The sequence below is a fragment of the Bufo gargarizans genome, chromosome 6, assembly GCF_014858855.1.
Source record: "Bufo gargarizans isolate SCDJY-AF-19 chromosome 6, ASM1485885v1, whole genome shotgun sequence".
Taxonomy (NCBI): domain Eukaryota; kingdom Metazoa; phylum Chordata; class Amphibia; order Anura; family Bufonidae; genus Bufo; species Bufo gargarizans.
In genome coordinates, this window is record NC_058085.1 from 351,021,892 (window position 1) to 351,043,397 (window position 21,506).

A 21,506-nucleotide genomic window follows, 5' to 3' on the forward strand; every position below is an offset into this window, starting at 1 on the left:
GTGATTGGCCAGAGCACCATGTGACCCAGCCTCTATTTAAGCTGGAGTCACATAGCGCCGCCCGTCACTCTTCTCTGATTAGCGTAGGGAGAGGTTGCAGCTGCGACAGTAGGGCGAGATTAGGCTGATTAACTCCTCCAAAAGACTCCATCCAGTGATTGATCTGTAGCTGTGGATGATTGAACTGCTGCTATTGAATTGCTCACTGTTTTAAGGCTGCCCAGAGCGTTTTTCAGTCACTTTTTTCTGGGGAGATCGGCGGCCATTTTGTGTCTTGTGTTGCGCCAGCACAAGCTGCCACCAAGTGCATATAACCCTCAATGGTGTGGTTGTTTTTTAGCTAAATCCTACATCAGGGTGAAGCTGTCACACCAAGTGCATTTAACCAGCAATAGTCTGTTTATTTTTTGGCCATATACTACATCTGGGGCAAGCTGTCACCAAGTGCATTTAACCCTCAATGGTGTGGTTGTTTTTTGGCTAAATCCTATATCAGGGTGAAGCTGTCACACCAAGTGCATTTAACCACTAATAGTCTGTTTATTTTTTGGCCATATACTACATCAGGGGCAAGCTGCGCCTGTCACCAAGTGCATTTAACCCTCAGTAGTGTGGTTGGTCAAGCTGTCACACCAAGTGCATTTAACCATCAATAGTGTGGTTATTTTTTGGCCATATAACATACTAATTCTGTCAGTAAACGTATACCTGTCACCCAGCGCCTAAATACTAGGCCTCAAGTTTATATCCAGCTAAATCTGTCGTTACTGGTGTGGCTGGTCAAGTTATTTAGTGTCCGTCAAAGCACATTTTTTGTTCTGGGTTGAAATACAATTCCCAATTTAGCAATTTCCTAATTTAGTGGTTTCTGCTGTATCAGAGCTATTTGAAATCTATCCCTAAAAGGGTATATAATATTCAAGGTGCACATAGGGTCATTCTGAATAACTTCACACACACGCTACTGTGCATTTCCAAGTCTAATTCTGTCAGTAAATCTATACCTGTCACCCAGCGCCTAAATACTAGGCCTCAAATTTATATCCCGCTAAATCTGTCGTTACTGCTGTACTGTTGTGGCTGGGCAAGTTATTTAGTGTCCGTCAAAGCACATTTTTTTTTCTGGGTTGAAATACAATTCCCAATTTAGCAATTTCCTAATTTAGTGGTTTCTGCTGTATCAGGCCTACTTTAAATACATCCCTAAAAGGGTATATCAGAATAAAGGTGCTGATAGGGTCATTCTCAATAACTTCACACACACGCTACTCTGCATATCCCAGTCTAATTCTGTCCGTAAAATGTATACCTGTCACCCATCGCCTAAATACTAGGCCTCAAATTCATAGTCAGCTAAATCTGTGGTTACTGCTGTGCCTGTATTAGTGTAATACGGTACCTAAATAGATAGATAGTGTTAGGTGTCTTTAAAAAAAGGCCTGAATTTGAATTCAATACATTGGGCCAAATAATATTTTTGTTGTTGTGGTGAACGATAACAATGAGGAAAACTTCTAGTAAGGGACGCGGACGTGGACGTGGACATGGTCGTGGTGGTGTTAGTGGACCCTCTGGTGCTGGGAGAGGACGTGGCCGTTCTGCCACATCCACACGTCCTAGTGTACCAACTACCTCAGGTCCCAGTAGCCGCCAGAATTTACAGCGATATATGGTGGGGCCCAATGCCGTTCTAAGGATGGTAAGGCCTGAGCAGGTACAGGCATTAGTCAATTGGGTGGCCGACAGTGGATCCAGCACGTTCACATTATCTTCCACCCAGTCTTCTGCAGAAAGCGCACAGATGGCGCCTGAAAACCAACCCCATCAGTCTGTCACATCACCCCCATGCATATCAGGGAAACTGTCTGAGCCTCAAGTTATGCAGCAGTCTCTTATGCTGTTTGAACACTCTGCTGGCAGGGTTTCCCAAGGGCATCCACCTAGCTCTTCCCCAGCGGTGGAAGACATAGAATGCACTGACGCACAACCACTTATGTTTCCTGATGATGAGGACATGGGAATACCACCTCAGCAAGTCTCTGATGATGACGAAACACAGGAGCCAACTGCTGCGTCTTTCTGCAGTGTGCAGACTGAACAGGAGGTCAGGGATCAAGACTGGGTGGAAGACGATGCAGGGGACGATGAGGTCCTAGACCCCACATGGAATGAAGGTCGTGCCACTGACTTTCACAGTTCGGAGGAAGAGGCAGTGGTAAGACCGAGCCATCAGCGTAGCAAAAGAGGGAACAGTGGGCAAAAGCAGAACACCCGCCGCCAAGAGACTCCGCCTGCTACTGACCGCCGCCATCTGGGACCGAGCACCCCAAAGGCAGCTTCAAGGAGTTGCCTGGCATGGCACTTCTTCAAACAATGTGCTGACGACAAGACCCGAGTGGTTTGCACGCTGTGCCATCAGAGCCTGAAGCGAGGCATTAACGTTCTGAACCTTAGTACAACCTGCATGACCAGGCACCTGCATGCAAAGCATGAACTGCAGTGGAGTAAACACCTTAAAAACAAGGAAGTCACTCAGGCTCCCCCTGCTACCTCTTCTGCTGCTGCCGCCTCGGCCTCTTCTGCTGCTGCCGCCTCGGACTCTTCTGCTGCTGCCGCCTCGGCCTCTTCCTCCGCCTCTGGATGAACGTTGGAACCTGCCGCCCAGCAAACAGGGGATGTACCACCAACACCACCACCTCCGTCACCAAGCATCTCAACCATGTCACACGGCAGCGTTCAGCTCTCCATCTCACAAACATTTGAGAGAAAGCGTAAATTCCCACCTAGCCACCCTCGATCCCTGGCCCTGAATGCCAGCATTTCTAAACTACTGGCCTATGAAATGCTGTCATTTAGGCTGGTGGACACAGACAGCTTCAAACAGCTCATGTCGCTTGCTGACCCACAGTATGTTGTTCCTAGCTGGCACTACTTCTCCAAGAGAGCCGTGCCTTCCCTGCACAACCAAGTATCCGATAAAATCAAGTGTGCACTGCGCAACGCCATCTGTGGCAAGGTCCACCTAACCACAGATACGTGGACCAGTAAGCACGGCCAGGGACGCTATATCTCCCTAACTGCACACTGGGTAAATGTAGTGGCAGCTGGGCCCCAGGCGGAGAGCTGTTTGGCGCACGTCCTTCCGCCGCCAAGGATCGCAGGGCAACATTCTTTGCCTCCTGTTGCCACCTCCTCCTACTCAGCTTCCTCCTCCTCTTCTTCCACCTGCTCATCCAGTCAGCCACACACCTTCACCACCAACTTCAGCACAGCCCGGTGTAAACGTCAGCAGGCCATTCTGAAACTCATATGTTTGGGGGACAGGCCCCACACCGCACAGGAGTTGTGGCGGGGTATAGAACAACAGACCGACGAGTGGTTGCTGCCGGTGAGCCTCAAGCCCGGCCTGGTGGTGTGCGATAATGGGCGAAATCTCGTTGCAGCTCTGTGACTAGCCGGTTTAACGCACATCCCTTGCTTGGCGCATGTGCTGAATTTGGTGGTGCAGAAGTTCATTCACAACTACCCCGACATGTCAAAGCTGCTTCATAAAGTGCGGGCCGTCTGTTCGCGCTTCCGGCGTTCACATCCTGCCGCTGCTCGCCTGTCTGCGCTACAGCGTAACTTCGGCCTTCCCGAGGATGAGGAGGAGGATGAGGATGAAGCATGGTCACAGCGGGGTGGCACCCAACGCAGCTCAGGCCCATCACTGGTGCGTGGCTGGGGGGAAAGGCAGGACGATGACGATACGCCTCCCACAGAGGACAGCTTGTCCTTACCCCTGGGCAGCCTGGCACACATGAGCGACTACATGCTGCAGTGCCTGCGCAACAACAGCAGAGTTGCCCACATTTTAACGTGTGCGGACTACTGGGTTGCCACCCTGCTGGATCCACGCTACAAAGACAATGTGCCCACCTTACTTCCTGCACTGGAGCGTGATAGGAAGATGCGCAAGTACAAGCGCACGTTGGTAGACGCGCTACTGAGAGCATTCCCAAATGTCACGGGAACAAGTGGAAGCCCAAGGCCAAGGCAGAGGAGGAGCAAGAGGTCGCCAAGGCAGCTGTGTCACGGCCAGCTCCTCTGAGGGCAGGGTTAGCATGGCAGAGATGTGGAAAAGTTTTGTCAACACGCCACAGCTAACTGCACCACCACCTGATACGCAACGTGTTAGCAGGAGGAAACATTTCACTAACATGGTGGAACAGTACGTGTGCACACCACTCCACGTACTGACTGATGGTTCGGCCCCATTCAAATTCTGGGTCTCTAAATTGTCCACGTGGCCAGAGCTAGCCTTTTATGCCTTGGAGGTGCTGGCCTGCCCGGCGGCCAGCGTTTTGTCTGAACGTGTATTCAGCACGGCAGGGGGCGTCATTACAGACAAACGCAGCCGCCTGTCTACAGCCAATGTGGACAAGCTGACGTTCATAAAAATGAACCAGGCATGTATCCCACAGGACCTGTCCATCCCTTGTGCAGATTAGACATTAACTACCTCCCCTTAACCATATATTATTGTACTCCAGGGCACTTCCTCATTCAATCCTATTTTTATTTTCATTTTACCATTATATTGCGAGGCTACCCAAAGTTGAATGAACCTCTCCTCTGTCTGGGTGCCGGGGCCTAAATATATGCCAATGGACTGTTCCAATGTTGGGTGACGTGAAGCCTGATTCTCTGCTATGACATGCAGACTAATTCTCTGCTGACATGAAGCCAGATTCTCTGTTACGGGACCTCTCTCCTCTGCCTGGGTGCCTGGGCTTAAATATATGCCAATGGACTGTTCCAATGTTGGGTGACGTGAAGCCTGATTCTCTGCTATGACATGCAGACTGATTCTCTGCTGACATGAAGCCAGATTCTCTGTTACGGGACCTCTCTCCTCTGCCTGGGTGCTGGGCCTAAATATATAACAATGGACTGTTCCAATGTTGGGTAACGTGAAGCCTGATTCTCTGCTATGACATGCAGACTGATTCTCTGCTGACATGAAGACAGATTCTCTGTTACGGGACCTCTCTCCTCTGCCTGGGTTCTGGGCCTAAATATATGACAATGGACTGTTCCAATGTTGGGTGACGTGAAGCCTGATTCTCTGCTATGACATGCAGACTGATTCTCTGCTGACATGAAGACAGATTCTCTGTTACGGGACCTCTCTCCTCTGCCTGGGTGCCGGGGCCTAAATATCTGAGAATGGACTGTTCCAGTGGTGGGTGACGTGAAGCCAGATTCTCTGCTATGGGACCTCTCTCCAATTGATATTGGTTAATTTTTATTTATTTTATTTTTATTTTTATTCATTTCCCTATCCACATTTGTTTGCATGGGATTTACCTACATGTTGCTGCCTTTTGCAGCCCTCTAGCCCTTTCCTGGGCTGTTTTACAGCCTTTTTAGTGCCGAAAAGTTCGGGTCCCCATTGACTTCAATGGGTTCGGGTTCGGGACGAAGTTCGGATCGGGTTCGGATCCCGAACCCGAACATTTCCGGGAAGTTCGGCCAAACTTCTCGAACCCGAACATCCAGGTGTCCGCTCAACTCTAGTTTTAATTTAAGAGTTATTAAATAGTTTTTTTTAGCTCTGTATATAAAAAAGAAGAGAAAGGAGCTGATATTGGTGGTGCCAGGACTGTTCATCCAGTACATCCAGTAATATACTCAATTTATCAATTATAATTTTTAAAGATTCTCTAGGTACTGGTACAGTGCCAAATAATTGGTGCAAGGCAAATGTGGTGCCCATATATAAAAAAAAAAAAGGATCTAGGTTCTCCATAGGCAATTATAGACCAGTTAGTTTAACTTCTGTTGGGAAAAATGAAAGACTCTTAAGGGACTATATACAGGTGTATGTGACTGTAAATAATATTATAGGTGATAACCAACATGGGTTTCACCAAGGACAGAAGTTGTCAGACTAACCTGATTTGTTTTTATGAGGAAGTGAGTAGAAGCCTGGACAGAGGGGCGGCTGTGGATGTAGTGTTTCTGGATTTTGCAAAGGCTTTTGATACTGTCCCTCGTAGTCTCTTAATAGGTAAAGCAAGGTCTATTGGCTTGGAAAGTATAGTTTGTAATTGGATTGAAAACTGGCTGAAGGACCATGTCCAGAGAGTTGTGGTCAATGATTTCTATTTAGAATGGTCCTGGGTTATAAGTGGTATACCCCAAAGTTTAGTGCTGGATCCTCTATTATTTAATTTATTTATTAATGATATCAAGGACAGAATTAATAGCACCATTTCTATTTTTGCAAATGACACTAAGCTGTGTAGTACTATATAGTCTATGAAAGATGTCCATAAACTACAAGCTGACTTGAACACTCAGTGATTGGGCATCAACTTGGCAAATGAGGTTCAATGTGTATAAATGTAAAGTTATGCATCTTGGTAGTAATAATCTCTGTGCTTCATATGTCCTAGGGGATGTAACACTGGGGGAGTCACTTATAGAGAAGGATTTGGGTGTCCTTGTAGATCATAGATTGAATAACAGTTTACAATGTCAATCAGCTGCTTCTAAGGCCACCAGGATATTGTCATACATTAAACGAGGCATGAACTCGCGGAGCACGAGTGTAATACTACCACTTTACAAAGCGTTGGTGCAGCCTTATCTGGAATATGCAGTTCAGTTCTAGGCATCAGTCCATAGAAAGGACGCTCTGCAGCTGGAAAAAGTACAGAGAAGAGCGACTAAACTGATAAGGGGCATGGAGGGTCTTAGTTTTGAAAAAAAGATTTTAAAAAATTGAATTTATTTAGTTTTAAGAAGAGACGTCTAAGGGGAGACATGATTAACCTATACAAATATATATATGGGCTATACAAAAAGTATGGTGAAAAACAGTTTCATGTAAAATGCACTCAAAAGACAAGGGGGCACTGCCTCCGACTGGAGAAGATAAAGTTCAGTCTCCAATAGCGTCAAAACTTCTTTACTCTAAGAACGGTGAGGCTGTGGAATAGACTTCCTCAGGACGTGGTCACAGCAGGAACAGTGGACAGTTTAGATGAATTATTAAAAGTAAATAACATTAATGCTTATGAAAATGTGTAGAAATCTTAGTTTCATTTACTTCTGGGATTCGCGTCCCCACCTATCCCTTGGTTGAACTTGATGGACTTATGTTTTTTTTCAACCGTATTAAATGTAACTATGTAGCAAATCATATATTGAAAATTATAAAAACAAAAATATAGGTTTTATTTCATGCAGCTACAATTATTTGACCCTCAGAATCATTGCTTTGGTACTGGATTTTGGGCCTGCCTTTCTTTGGCATAGTTAACCCTTGCACTTTAAGAGCACATGTTTATAATACATTGTAGACTGTTAAGTTGTTTACCTTTATACATTGTTTCAGGTAGTTAAAGACTGAGGCTTTAAGGATAAATGACTCTCCTTTAACAACAGCGTACGGGAGGGTAAGTTCGACAAAGAATGACTGGAAAACTCTTAACGAGGATGATGGAGAGAGGCCAAATCCACTGGGTCCCATACATACGGCTCCTGCATTCCAGTCAGTGATGGTATCCGGAGCCTTATGATGGACTTCAGTTCTTCCAGATTCTCTAGATAAAACAAGAAACCAGACTTGTTTTCCAGTAATACTTTTGCAATTGATTTAAAGGGGTTATCTGTCTTTTTTTTATTGCTCACCTTACAACTATCCCATTAATAATGATGTTAATGTTCCCACCTGTCATGGTCTTACCTCCTTGCTGTCCTCCTTCGTTTGACATGTGCTGGCGGCCATCTTGGTTTCTGGGTTTCTTGTAGCCTCCCACCCTGCGGCTCCTCCTTCCCACTGGGAGGAGCTGGATGCCTAGCTCATATATATAGGAGGTCTGTGGCTTCAGTTCCTTGCTTGGTCCTCCTGTGCTCACATGCTTCTAAGACTGCTGCTGCTTCTGGTTCCTGATCCTGGCTTCGTCTGACTACCCTGCTGATTCCTGATCCTGGCTTCGTCTGACTACCCTGCTGATTCCTGATCCTGGCTTCGTCTGACTACCCTTCTGGTTCCTGATCCCTGGTTTCGCAAGACCCTGCTTCGGTTTAGCCATCCGTTTGGACTTTTGCCTTACAGCTTTATTTTCAATAAAGCCTTCTTATTTCCACTTATCTCTTGTTGTACGTCTGGTTCATGGTTCCATGACATTAGGACCAAGCCATGAATTCTGACGGTACAGGGCCATCCTCGCTACCTACGCTGGTTGCCAGACTTGATCAGCAGGATCACCTGTTGGGTCGGTTCGCTGTGGCGTTGCAAACCCTGCTTGAACGCACGGCTCATTTAGCTTCCGTTACCGATGGGTCGGTTGTCGCTCCTGGGCCCGCTCCTACTGCCGCTCCGGTTGTTGCGCCAGAGTCTACCCCGACACCTGTTGCTGCGCCTGCGGTGTTTCGGGGTATGACCGGTTCTGCCCCCCTTCCACAGCGCTTTGGGGGAGAGCCAACTCAGTGCCGAGGTTTCCTTAACCAGGTGGGCATTTACTTTGAGTTGCTGCCACATGCCTTTCCTACTGAGAGAGCAAAGGTGGGCTTCTTGATCTCGCTGCTCTCGGACAAGGCCTTGGCCTGGGCCAGCCCTTTATGGGAGAACAACAATCCGGTGGTTGCCGAGTGTTCTGGTTTTGTTGCTTCTCTTCGGAAGGTATTCGATGTGCCGGCTCGTGCTGCCTCTGCTGCGAAGCTCCTTATGTCCATCAGACAGGGTTCACGATCCGTAGCTGAATACGCCATTGAGTTTCGTACCCTGGCAGCAGAGGTGGGCTGGAATAATGAGGCTCTGGTCGCTGCTTTCTCTCATGGTCTCTCGGATGCCTTGAAGGATGAGGTTGCAGCTAAGGACCTACCAGTGGAGCTCGAGTCTCTTATTTCTTTCCTGATTTTGATTGACACCAGACTCAGGGAGAGACCTTCCTTTAAGGAGAGCCTGTGGAGGCCTTCTAACAGATTGGCGCCTACGTTTGCTGTCCCACCCGTGCCTCCCTCTCCTCCCACGCCTCCTGGGGATGACTTGTCTGGGGTGAACCCATGCAGCTGGGGTTTGCTCGCCTGTCCGAGGGGGAGAGGGTACTCCGGAGACGCGAGGGCCGATGTATGTGCTGTGGTCTCGGTGGGCATTTTCGGTTGGCATGCCCGAACCGTCCGGGAAACGCTCGCACCTGAGATCCTGTCGGGGGCAGATCTTGGGTGGAGTCTCCTCGTCCCCGGTTTCCCGTGTTGACAAACCACTGATTACTGTTGTCCTCTCCTGGGTCGGGGGCTCGGTGACGACCCAGGCGTTGGTGGACTCTGGTGCTGGTGGTTTGTTCATTGATAGTGTGTTCGCTGCCGCCAATTCCATTCCTCTGCAGCCTCGAGGTTCCCCACTGGCTCTTGAGGCGATAGACGGCAGACCCCTTCTGCCGCCACACGTGACTCATGAGACCCTTCCAGTGGGGATGGCCATTGGTGCCGTTCACAGAGAGTCGGTCTGTCTCCAGGTTATTTCGTCTCCACACTACTCGGTGGTCTTGGGGTACCCCTGGCTCCAGAAGCATAATCCGACTTTCGATTGGAAATCGGCCGAGATCCTCTCGTGGTCACCGCAGTGTGGGGCTAGTTGCATCCATGGGCCTGTCAAGTTGCTGTGTACTTCCTCGGACTCTCTGTTGCCTCCTGAATACGAGGAGTACCGGGATGTATTCGATAAGGTGCGTGCGGTTGCCCTACCTCCGCACCGCCCATACGATTGTGCCATAGAGTTACAATCTGGTGCCGTTCCGCCTCGTGGCAAAGTCTATCCACTGTCGGTAGCGGAGAATGAGGCCATGGAGGAGTACGTGAGGGAGGCGCTTTCACGCGGACACATTCGCAAATCCTCGTCCCCGGCAGGGGCTGGATTTTTCTTTGTGAAAAAGAAGGGCGGTGAGTTGAGGCCTTGCATCGATTACAGGGGTCTCAATCGCATCACGATCAAGAACGCTTACCCGATACCCTTGATTTCCGAGCTGTTCGATCGCCTCAAAGGGGCCACGGTCTTTACCAAACTCGACCTGAGGGCGGCATATAACCTGGTAAGGATCAAGGCGGGCGATGAGTGGAAGACCGCGTTTAACACCAGGACCGGTCATTATGAATCCTTGGTTATGCCCTTTGGGTTGTGCAATGCGCCCGCAGTCTTCCAGGAATTCATCAACGATGTTTTCCGTGACCTGTTGCAGCAGTGTGTGGTGGTCTATTTGGATGACATCTTGGTATATTCTGAATCCATGGAGGCCCACATTCTGGATGTCAGACGAGTGTTGCAACGGTTACGAGAGAACAAGCTGTTCGGTAAGCTTGAGAAATGCGAATTTTACCGATCCCAGGTAACCTTCTTAGGTTACATCATTTCCGCTGAGGGGTTCTCCATGGATCCTGAGAAGGTTTCGGCTGTCTTACAGTGGCCCCAGCCCAGTGGTCTTCGTGCCCTGCAGCGCTTTTTGGGCTTCGCCAATTATTATCGGAAGTTCATCAGGGACTTTTCCATGCTAGCCAAGCCTCTCACGGATCTGACCAAGAAGGGCAGTAATCCCCAGGTCTGGCCGCCCGAGGCCATCCGAGCTTTTGAGGCTCTAAAGTCCGCCTTTGTGTCGGCTCCGATTCTGTCGCATCCCAACCCTGGGTTGCCGTTTGTCCTCGAGGTGGACGCGTCTGAGACGGGAGTAGGCGCCCTCCTGTCTCAGCGTAGAACACCAGAGGGTCCTCTGCTTCCTTGTGGGTTTTACTCCCGGAAACTGTCTTCTGCGGAGTGCAACTACCAGATTGGTGACAGGGAGTTATTGGCCATCATGCAGGCCCTTAAAGAATGGAGGCACTTGCTCGAGGGCTCGGTGGTTCCGGTTCTCATCCTGACGGACCACAAGAATCTGACCTACCTCTCTGAGGCCAAGAGATTGACACCACGTCAGGCCAGATGGGCTCTGTTCTTGTCACGTTTTAATTACGTGGTCTCCTACCTACCCGGTTCCAAGAACATCAGAGCGGATGCCTTATCACGGCAGTACTCCGAGCTGTCCGGGGAGGAGTCGATTCCGACTTCGGTCATACCTCCGAATCAGATCCTGGCCGCCATTCGCACCAGCCTGACCTCTACCCTGGGTGAGCAGATTTTGGCGGCTCAATCTGGTGCTCCCTCTGGGAGACCCAACGGCAGGTGTTTTGTGCCTGAGGAGTTGCGCACTCGGTTGTTGCGAACCTACCATAACTCCAAGGCCGCGGGGCATCCTGGAAAGAATCAGCTGTCCTGGGCTGTTTCACGTCTGTTCTGGTGGCCTTCTCTACGTTCTGACATCGCCGCATATGTAGCGGCATGCTCCGTTTGTGCCCAGAGTAAGTCCCCTCGGCACCTTCCGTTGGGCCTTTTGCAACCCATAGCCACCGGGGAGCGTCCATGGTCACACCTGGGGATGGATTTCATTGTGGACCTCCCTGCATCCCGAGGCCATACGGTCATTCTCATGATAGTGGATCGGTTTTCCAAAATGTGCCACTGTGTTCCTCTTAAGAAGTTACCCTCTGCACAAGAGTTGGCCTCGATTTTTGCCAGGGAGGTCTTCCGGTTGCACGGTTTGCCCAAGGAGATTGTGTCGGATCGGGGGAGTCAGTTTGTGTCCAGGTTCTGGCGCGCCTTTTGCTCCCAGTTGGGGATTCATCTCTCTTTCTCCTCGGCCTACCACCCTCAGTCCAATGGGGCCGCAGAACGATCCAATCAGGCCTTGGAGCAATTCCTTCGTTGCTATGTCTCCGATCACCAAGACAATTGGGTTGACCTCCTGCCTTGGGCTGAGTTTGCCAGGAACACGGCGGTGAACTCTTCCTCTGGGACGTCTCCCTTCATGGCCAATTATGGGTTCCAACCTGCCGTGTTACCGGAGGTATTCTCTCCCCAGGATATTCCGGCTGTGGAGGATCACCTTTCCGTCCTACGTGCTTCTTGGGTACAGATCCAGAGGTCCCTTGAGGTCTCTGCGCAGCGCCAGAGACTCCAGGCTGATCGCAGACGAGCGCCCGCTCCTTCCTACCAGGTCGGAGACCGCGTATGGTTGTCCACCCGCAACCTCAACCTTCGAGTGCCCACTCCCAAGCTGGCGCCTCGCTTTGTTGGTCCCTTCCGAGTGCTTCGCAGGGTAAACCCGGTAGCCTATGCCCTTGCGCTTCCTCCTGGCATGCGGATCTCCAACGTGTTTCATGTCTCCCTGTTGAAGCCACTGGTGTGTAATAGTTTCACTTCCTCGATTCCTCGGCCTCGTCCGGTCCAAGTGGGCAATCGTGAGGAGTATGAGGTGAGCAATATCCTGGACTCACGCCTGGTCCGTGGCCGGGTGCAGTTTTTGGTCCATTGGCGTGGTTATGGTCCAGAGGAGCGTTCCTGGGTTCCCTCCGCAGATGTCCATGCTCCTGCCTTGCTCCGAGCCTTCCACGCACGCTTCCCTCAGAAACCGTTCCTTACTCCGCGGAGGAGGGGCCCTTGAGGGGGAGGTACTGTCATGGTCTTACCTCCTTGCTGTCCTCCTTCGTTTGACATGTGCTGGCGGCCATCTTGGTTTCTGGGTTTCTTGTAGCCTCCCACCCTGCGGCTCCTCCTTCCCACTGGGAGGAGCTGGATGCCTAGCTCATATATATAGGAGGTCTGTGGCTTCAGTTCCTTGCTTGGTCCTCCTGTGCTCACATGCTTCTAAGACTGCTGCTGCTTCTGGTTCCTGATCCTGGCTTCGTCTGACTACCCTGCTGATTCCTGATCCTGGCTTCGTCTGACTACCCTGCTGATTCCTGATCCTGGCTTCGTCTGACTACCCTTCTGGTTCCTGATCCCTGGTTTCGCAAGACCCTGCTTCGGTTTAGCCATCCGTTTGGACTTTTGCCTTACAGCTTTATTTTCAATAAAGCCTTCTTATTTCCACTCATCTCTTGTTGTACGTCTGGTTCATGGTTCCATGACACCACCAAGCTAACTCTGCACTGCCGTACATTGTGCACGTAATCCACTCTTGGCTACAACCCACAATGTACGTGGGTTCCACCTGCGCAGTGAATGGGATAGCTCTAAGCTGCATGAGGGGGGACACATTAATAAAAAAAATGACAGATAATGCCCATTAAGGAGTTGTCCAACAAGAAGAAGTGATGGCATATTGTTGGGTATGATTTCCTGATCAGTGGGGGTCCAACTGCCAGGAATCCCAGCAATCCTCATTATGAAGAGACCACCACAGTATGGAGAGGCTGCAGAAAGGACATTTTTTACTTTCATTCATGTGATCAGAGATAAAACCTGCACCAATTAAAGATATGTCCTAGCAATATGATGTCATATTTTAAGATGGGGATCGTATTGAAAGGGATTGTCCAATGGCAGAAGATCTGTTTATTGCTCATGAAACAAGTTAAAGAGAACCTGTCATCACATTTTTCTCCTCGGCTAATACATCTGTTATATAGCCTGGAGACCCTTGATTCTGAAGATGTAATTACTTTTGTAAGACTCACGTTCTAACCCCCTCTGTGATCCTGTAATCACCCTCCCCTTCCAAGTCCTGATGAGTCCTCCTAAAGTTGTGCATGAGCTCAGCAGTCCTGTTATGCAAATAGGCAATAATGAGGCCATCCATCTGACACACACCTTCCCAGCAGCTGCTGATTATGAATATTTAGGAAGTGCGAAAAAGAAGCGTGACTTACTCCTGTTTGACATGTATAACTCAGAACCTTTTCAAGCAAATTGTGGGGGATTGCGTTTGACTAAAATAAATACATATTTAGAATCATAGGGGGACATTTATGAAGATCTGTGATTTAGATGCTGGTTTTCATCCATCCTGTGCTGGTGGTTCATTACTAATACATTTTATGAATCAAATCTGCTTGGGTAGTCCTATTTCAGATCTCCTTCCTGGTCCTGGTAACCTCCACTTCTTTGTTCATTCAGACACAGGCAATGCCAATGATGTGTTTGAAGGGGGGCTGTTTGGAGCCAATCAATAGTGAACCTAGATGTCTTCTCCATCTTGGCTGATGCCGAGATAGAAGGGTGGCTGTCTTCGTTATTTAAATGACCCAATCACCCAACCCCTTCCAGCACATCACTGATAGAGGGGGGTAGGGGAAGCTCTTTGCTTGTTGGAATGAACATGGAAGTTGACGTTATGGGGCCAGATCAGCGAGTCTGAAATGGGACGATCAGAGAATATTTGATAAAGTATATTAGTAAGTCATTCATGATCAATAAACAGATTTTTTTTGCCCCTGGACAACGGAATCCAGTTTTCTATAACTATAACTTAATTTTTATATGATTAACTGTCTAATATGCAATGGGTTGTGCTTAATTCCCTCATCATTTGCAAGATCGGTGCTTGGACATAGCTATATATGGAGTCAGAGCAGGGGGTGCCTGGTTTAATGCTCGGGTTCTCCCATTGACTTCCATTATGCTCGGGTGCTCGGTAGAGCACCCGAGCATCGGTAAGTGTTCGTCTCGAGCACCAGAGCACACAAGCACTTTGGTGCTCGACCAACACTAATTGTATCCAATCTCATTGTTTAGACCAGGCATCTTCAAACTGCAGCCCTCCAGCTGTTGCAAAACTACAACTCCCACAATGCCCTGCTGTAGGCTGATGCCTGTAGGCTGTTTGGGAATGCTGGGATTTGTAGTTTTGCACCAGCTGGAGGGCCGCAGTTTGAGGATGCCTGGTTTAGACCTTAACTAATCTAAACTTTTGATATATCCCTATAACAGATCACAAGTTTTCACCATAGTGACCCTTTAAAAAGACAATCTTGTTGGAGAATCATCAGGAATTTTTGGTTTTATGGCGGGAGCAGTCCCATTCTAAAATATTAATAATAATAATAATAAATTAGGCATATCTAACTAAAAAAAGAACATTTAATCTAAAGGTCCTTTTAATGCAAGCAAAGAAAAAAACTTAATTGTTTGAAAGTTCACAAAGATTTTTCTGTTAATTGTGTAAACTGACATTTTTTGCAAACAATTGAGGTTAATGTGGCTGAACTGCAATACTATGTGCATCATGTGGACAGGCGTGGTTCTATTTTTTGGAAGAAAACAGCTCAAATCAATAGATGTCTGTGCAGTTTTCTTGTGATAACTTACCCAAGAGCAACAAGTCCCCAAATCCAGGTCTCAGGAAAATCTGTTCTTACTTTTTCACTTTCTTCTGGCATTGGCATTGGCTGTGATGATGAGCCGTCTACTGCGACATCTTTCAATACAGGCGGTGCACCTGCGGGTCCAGGAAGGGCTGCTTAAAATAAATACATACAAAGATATAAGAAAAAACAACAAAACAACAATCTCCAGTGCCAATTATTGGATATCTATCATATAGGTCACTGACTGGCCTTGTAAAACAGACCTTGAAAATATAGGGCTACCTGTACACAACTGAGGGCCGTCTTGCTAAAATTAAGAATTTAATAGAGTGGGGAGGAACGTAACCAAATAAAGAAAAATTTACAGCGGCATGTTGTGTATCACTATTTTTCAAAGAGCTCGCTCTGCATTTCAGGTGACTACCTCTTGAAGCTCATCAAGAGAATGCCAAGAGTGTGCAAAGCAGTAATCAAAGCAAAAGGTGGCTACTTTGAAGATCCTAGAATATGACATATTTTCAGTTGTTTCACACTTTTTTGTTATGTATATAATTCCACATGTGTTAATTCATAGTTTTGATGCCTTCATTATGAATCTACAATTGTCATAGTCATGAAAATAAAGAAAACTCTTTGAATGAGAAGGTGTGTCCAAACTTTTGGTCTGTACTGTATATATAGGTTAACTGTCTAATGTAATAACACAAAGCACAGAGCACAGCAATGACACTGCTGTCTCGTTCATAACTGCAATAAACTTTAGAAAATAGCTGCTGGGAAGGTTCTTATATAGTAAGGGGTAGGCAACTATTCTATTGGCTGCTAGGGATGTTGCTAAGCTGTGACAAAGCCTTCTCAATGGCCCACAAGCTAGAAGAAGGGAGGGATGATCACCTGATGTGTACTCTGTTAAAAAACTAAACAAAAAAACTAATATTCGATTTTACGAATATATAGCGCTATATTCAAAATATTTGTGAATTCTTGAAGTGCCGATATTTGTGATTAAAATTCGCTATTCGGGGGCGTGGCTAGGCTGCCGAACGAGATGGCCGCTTGAGTGAAGAGCTCCTGCACCTCAGCGACTGTAATCTTGCCTGCCCATCCTAATCCATCTCATAGCAGCGTCTACTGGCTCCCTCAGATGCACTACTCCCCCGCCGACATTATGGGGAAGACTAGAAAGCATTTACAGAAAATGCAGGACGGAAACTTAGAGAGCTACTTTGACTGGGGAAGATTTAAAGATAGCGCCGATGAAGCAGACAAGGAGGCACTAGGATCCCCTATCAGCGCGATGTCACCTGCGCTCACAGCCCGTTCTCCCTCCCCACCGGACGTATCTCTCAGCACTAACCTGCTGCATGTGTCACCTCCATAGCTTCCACCGACTCCAGAAAAGGCCAGAGCTCCAGGGCAAGCACTGCAAAGGATCCAAGATGGCGCCTGTCCTATGGCGCAGCGGTAACAGCTCAGTCTCCAGCAACCTCAGCCGCACATCGTGCATACCGGAGGCCATCCACAGCTGAGTGAGTACACCTCTCACAATATTCCACCCCTGGATCCCTTCCAATTGCTTCCCACCTCAGATAAGCCAGTTACTGAGGACTCTCCTAAAAATATGCTATTAGCCCTGAAATCCTCCCTGCAGACAGATATAGCTGGATTGATTAACCCCCTCTCGGCCAGGCTGCAGACCACAGAGGACAAGGTTCAGCATGTGGAAGTGAAAATGGGTGAATTTGCAGCATCACAAAATGCTATAATTGATGCCCATCATGCTATGGCTGATGAGTTGGAAGCTGTCAAGTTGAAAATGGCGGACCTGGAAGACCGTTCCCGACGGAACAATGTAAAATTCAGGGGTATTCCTGAAGATGTTGCCCCCCAGGATCTGCAAACTTACCTGAAAGGGCTAATAAGGGCACTCTTGCCACAGATCCCAATCCCTGATATGATCATTGACAGGGCCCACAGACTTCCTAAACCTCCACACCTTGGCCCTGACATTCCGCGTGATACTTTAGCGCGTATCCATTTCTTTCATACCAAAGAAGCACTCATGATGGCAGCGAGGAATAAGTACTCATTATCTGCTCCGTACCAGAAGATTAAACTCTACACAGACCTTTCTATGGTCACCCTCCGCCGGTGCAGAGCACTACAGCCTATTACTACTGCCCTCAGGGATAATGACTTCCCCTACAAATGGGGTTACCCCCTAAAAATTATCATCCGCAAGAACGGACAAACGCACGCCATCTAGACCCTGGAAGAAGGGAAACAACTACTCCATCTCTGGCAGATTCCATTGTCCTCCAGTAATATGGACGCTGACCTTGCCACCGTAGTTCCTGCTACCCCACACTCAGAGGGCTGATGCCCTGAGTTTGTCCCCTATAGCTGAAAACCTGGAAACGGGGACTACCGTAGTGGCGATACACTGTTCTGTCTATTATGCTGGGACTCTCTGTGTTACCCTACCTGGGCGTTGGAACAGTAATTTACGTGTTTAGGTGCAGGTCCTCTGTCACCGTTAATCTTTTTGGTTTATTCCAAATCTAGCATTGAACTTTCGCCCTGTCTCTGCCTAGACGGTTATTTCCGTCCTGTTCAGGACCTACTAAGTCTTAGGCGGTTACCTTCGTCTCATTTGTTTTGATGTTCTTCCCTCCCTCACTCTCTCTCCTCACTCTCTTCCCTAATATAGAACCTTCAGTGCCTGCAAATCTGTCTTATTGATTTTGAACGCTAAACATTGTATTCCCTCACTCTCTCCAGAGGTTGAATTAGCAGTTTCCCTTTGACATCATGGGTCTCAAGATCATGTCCCTTAATGTTAAAGGCCTTAACTGCCTTCAGAAAAGGTCTTATATGTGGAAAGAAGCTCTGACAGCTAACATTGATGTTTTGTGTATACAGAAAACTCATTTATGGCAAGCAGACGCCGATAGAGTACACCACCGCCTGTTTCCTACTATCCTGCATTCGCACTGTGACAAGAAAAAGAGAGGTACCCTGATCGCAGTCAAAAACACTGTTGCCTATACTCCTATTAAGTCCAAAATTGACCCACAAGGTTGTTACATTATTCTAGTTTGCTCTATTAACAGTATTACGTACACACTGGTTAACCTATACGCCCCTAATTCCCACCAGTTGGCTTTTTTACATAAACTCATGCGCAATGTGAATAAGCTCAAACAAGGGAAGGTAATCCTTTGCGAAGATTTTAACACCGTCCTACACCCCACTATTGACTCCACATCCCCTACCAGGCGACCAGATGCAGGGGTTGTTGCCTTCCTGCACTCTGAGGGCCTTACGGACGTATGGAGAGCGCAGCACAGCCTCGAAAAAGATTTTACCTTTTTCTCCCCAATACATATGTCCTACTCGCGAATAGACATGTTTGTGGTAGATCACACTGCTCTACTTCATACACTTTCCACTGACATAGGCCTTATTAAATGGTCAGATCATGCCCCGATTACCATCACCCTTGAGGAGCAGTTTCAATCGACAAGACCCCCTATTTGGAGGAATAACACATTTCTCTTTAACAACCCAAAATATGTATTAGAGCTTTCTACACAATTGAATGAATACTTTCAGTTTAACAATGGCTCAGTTTCGAACAAGTCTATCTTGTGGCAGGCCCACAAAGCATATATGGGAGGCTCTTTGATTAAACTGAACTCCACTGTAAGAAAGCTCAGAGAACGAGACATTACACAAACCCTAGAACACATTGCTAAATTGGAGGCCATAAACAAGCCCGCTCCTACCTTTCAATGTTCCACTGAGCTTAGAGAAGCACGGAATAAGCTTAGTAGCCTACTTTTCCAAAACTACCATAAATCTCTCCTACGGCTTTGTTCCAAATACTACTCTCAGAGCAATAAAGCGGGTAGACTTTTGGCGCAACAACTAAAAACTCAACAGGCGAAGTCCAAAATATCACATTTGCTCCACCCCATAAATAAAGCAAAACTGACAGATCCCCGTGAGATTGCAAACCAATTTAAAATATATTACCAGACGCTTTACAACCTAAAAGATAGCACTCCTCATCCTGACAACTACTCTACCTTGGTAGAGAACTTCCTCATCAAACAGGCTACTCTTCCTACTCTCACTCAAACACAATTACAGTCCCTCAATGCACCATTCTCACTCGCAGAAATTAATAAGATTGTTATGTCTCTCCAGATGGGTAAATCCCCGGGTCCCGATGGACTCTCTAATGAATACTATCGCCACTTTCAGCATATTCTTGCTCCCTACATGCTTGAGATGTTTAAATCGGTGCAGGAACACTCTTTCCCCTCGGACATGTTGGAAGCACTAATAGTCACTATCCCAAAACCTGGCAAAGTGCCTGATGTACCCCAGAATTTCCGCCCTATTTCACTGCTTAACTCCGACATAAAAATCTTTGCCAAGATTATCGCCAATAGATTAGCTCCTCTCCTCCCTTCTCTGATCCACCCTGACCAAACTGGGTTTGTGTCTGGCTGACAAGCATCTGACAACACTAGACGGATTGTAGACTTATTTAATTGCGCTGAAATACATAACCTCCCAATGCTAGCGATCACATTAGATGCGGAAAAAGCATTTGACCGCTTGCCCTGGGATTACACATTCTCTACACTCCGCCAAATGGGATTCTCAGGGCAAATACTACAGACTATTCACAGCTTATATTCCTCTCTGTCCGCGAAGGTCTGGGTTAATGGAGTGGTGTCAGATCCATTTGAAATTACTAACGGATCCAGACAGGGTTGCCCCCTATCACCTCTATTGTTTGTCCTGGCACTGGAACCCTTGGCGAATCTATTAGGAATTCACCTTCAATAGCTGGAATGGAAATAGGTAACAGATCCCACAAAATCACACTCTATGCGGACGATATCATTCTCACGTTAACCGACCCCAGTAACTCACTAGACGCTGCCCATACAATGATCGCACACTATGGGTCCCTCTCCTACTATAAAATCAACAACACCAAATCTCAAGCTCTCCCTATTAACATACCACTAGCGAAGGTAGCCTCTTTAAAATCCTCTCATGACTTAGACTGGCAAACATCAGAGCTTTCATTCTTAGGGGTTAAGATTACCTCTCCTTGCTCTCTACTTTATAATAGAAACTAACATTCCCCTTCTAGATACCATGTTGAGCGACCTTAAAAGCTTCTCTATGAAAGCATTATCCTGGGTGGGTAGCGTGGCATCATTTCAAATGATGACCCTTCCTAAGTTTATATGCATATTTAGAGCCCTCCCAATCCCGATCCCTATGACATTTTTCAAAAAAGCACAGATGACTTTGGGTAAATACATATGGGGCCCAACCCAACCTAGAGTAGCACGGGCATTACTATCCAAGAAAAAGCACGCTGGCGGACTAGGCCTTCCTGATATTAGGGACTACTTCCGAGCAATAGCACTTTCCTTCGCCTGGGAATGGTGGACCCCAGATGACACAAAAGCCTGGATCCATATTGAATCATCCACTATAAAGAACGCTTCTTTAAAAGATTACTTGATCCATCTACTGTGAAACCCATCCCAGCCGCACAGTGATTTACTTACGATAAAGCATGTTTACAACCTGTGGTCCACAATTCACAATGTTCAGAAGGATGCGAAATCCACCCTCCTAACTCATGCCACTATAAGAACACAGGAACTAACCATCCCTGACATTAACTTGACAAATTGGCGGGAAAAAGGGATTACTTCTATATCTCAAATCTTGTTAGATGGCTGTCTCCTCCCCTTTGATTCTCTCCACCGCTTATTCGCATTGCCGCATACAGAATTCTACAACTTTCTTAGGATCAGACACTTTATTGCAAAGATTACACAAGACCCACCCTCAATAAATTCCGACATATTGAGACTATTCCAGTTCCCGTTCCTCTTTAAAAAACATACTACGCGATATGTGTATGATGTTTTAGGAGATAAAGTCACTTTTGACCCTTACTGGCACAGTGTTTTTGACCTGATTTCTGGGATACTAGCCCAGGTTATGGATCCTTGCCCTGAACTGGCTCTCTTGTTCTTGGGTATACATAACATCCCCCCAGACTGCAGGAACATAGTAGGACATGTCCTACTTAGCGCTAAACTGATTATTACACGTTATTGGAAGCAATCTGTTTCACCGACTATAGCAGAGGTTATACAGGAGGTTAACAAGTCATGTAGATATGAGAGCTTAATGCCTCCCACTATTATCCCCCTTAAGTCCAGGCTACTCACTTGGGATCCATGGCTCCATAACTCCAACTATTCCCCCTGAATTATTGAGAGATTCCCGCACTG

At 47.3% G+C, this 21,506-nt stretch overlaps 1 protein-coding gene across 3 annotated transcripts in view; it reads right to left on the bottom strand.

Moving 5' to 3' along the window:
- Positions 1-21,506, bottom strand: part of LOC122942295 (alpha-2-macroglobulin-like) — a 186,263-nt gene that overhangs the window by 62,757 nt on the left and 102,000 nt on the right. For 2 of the 3 annotated variants that reach the window (XM_044299830.1, XM_044299828.1), the window contains exons 18-19: positions 15,167-15,317; positions 7,367-7,592 (exon numbers count right to left, since the gene is read on the bottom strand). In XM_044299830.1, coding sequence (XP_044155765.1) covers positions 7,367-7,592; positions 15,167-15,317 — 377 coding nt within the window. The remainder of the gene's footprint in view (positions 1-7,366; positions 7,593-15,166; positions 15,318-21,506) is intronic. The other variant, XM_044299829.1, reaches the window with a different exon arrangement.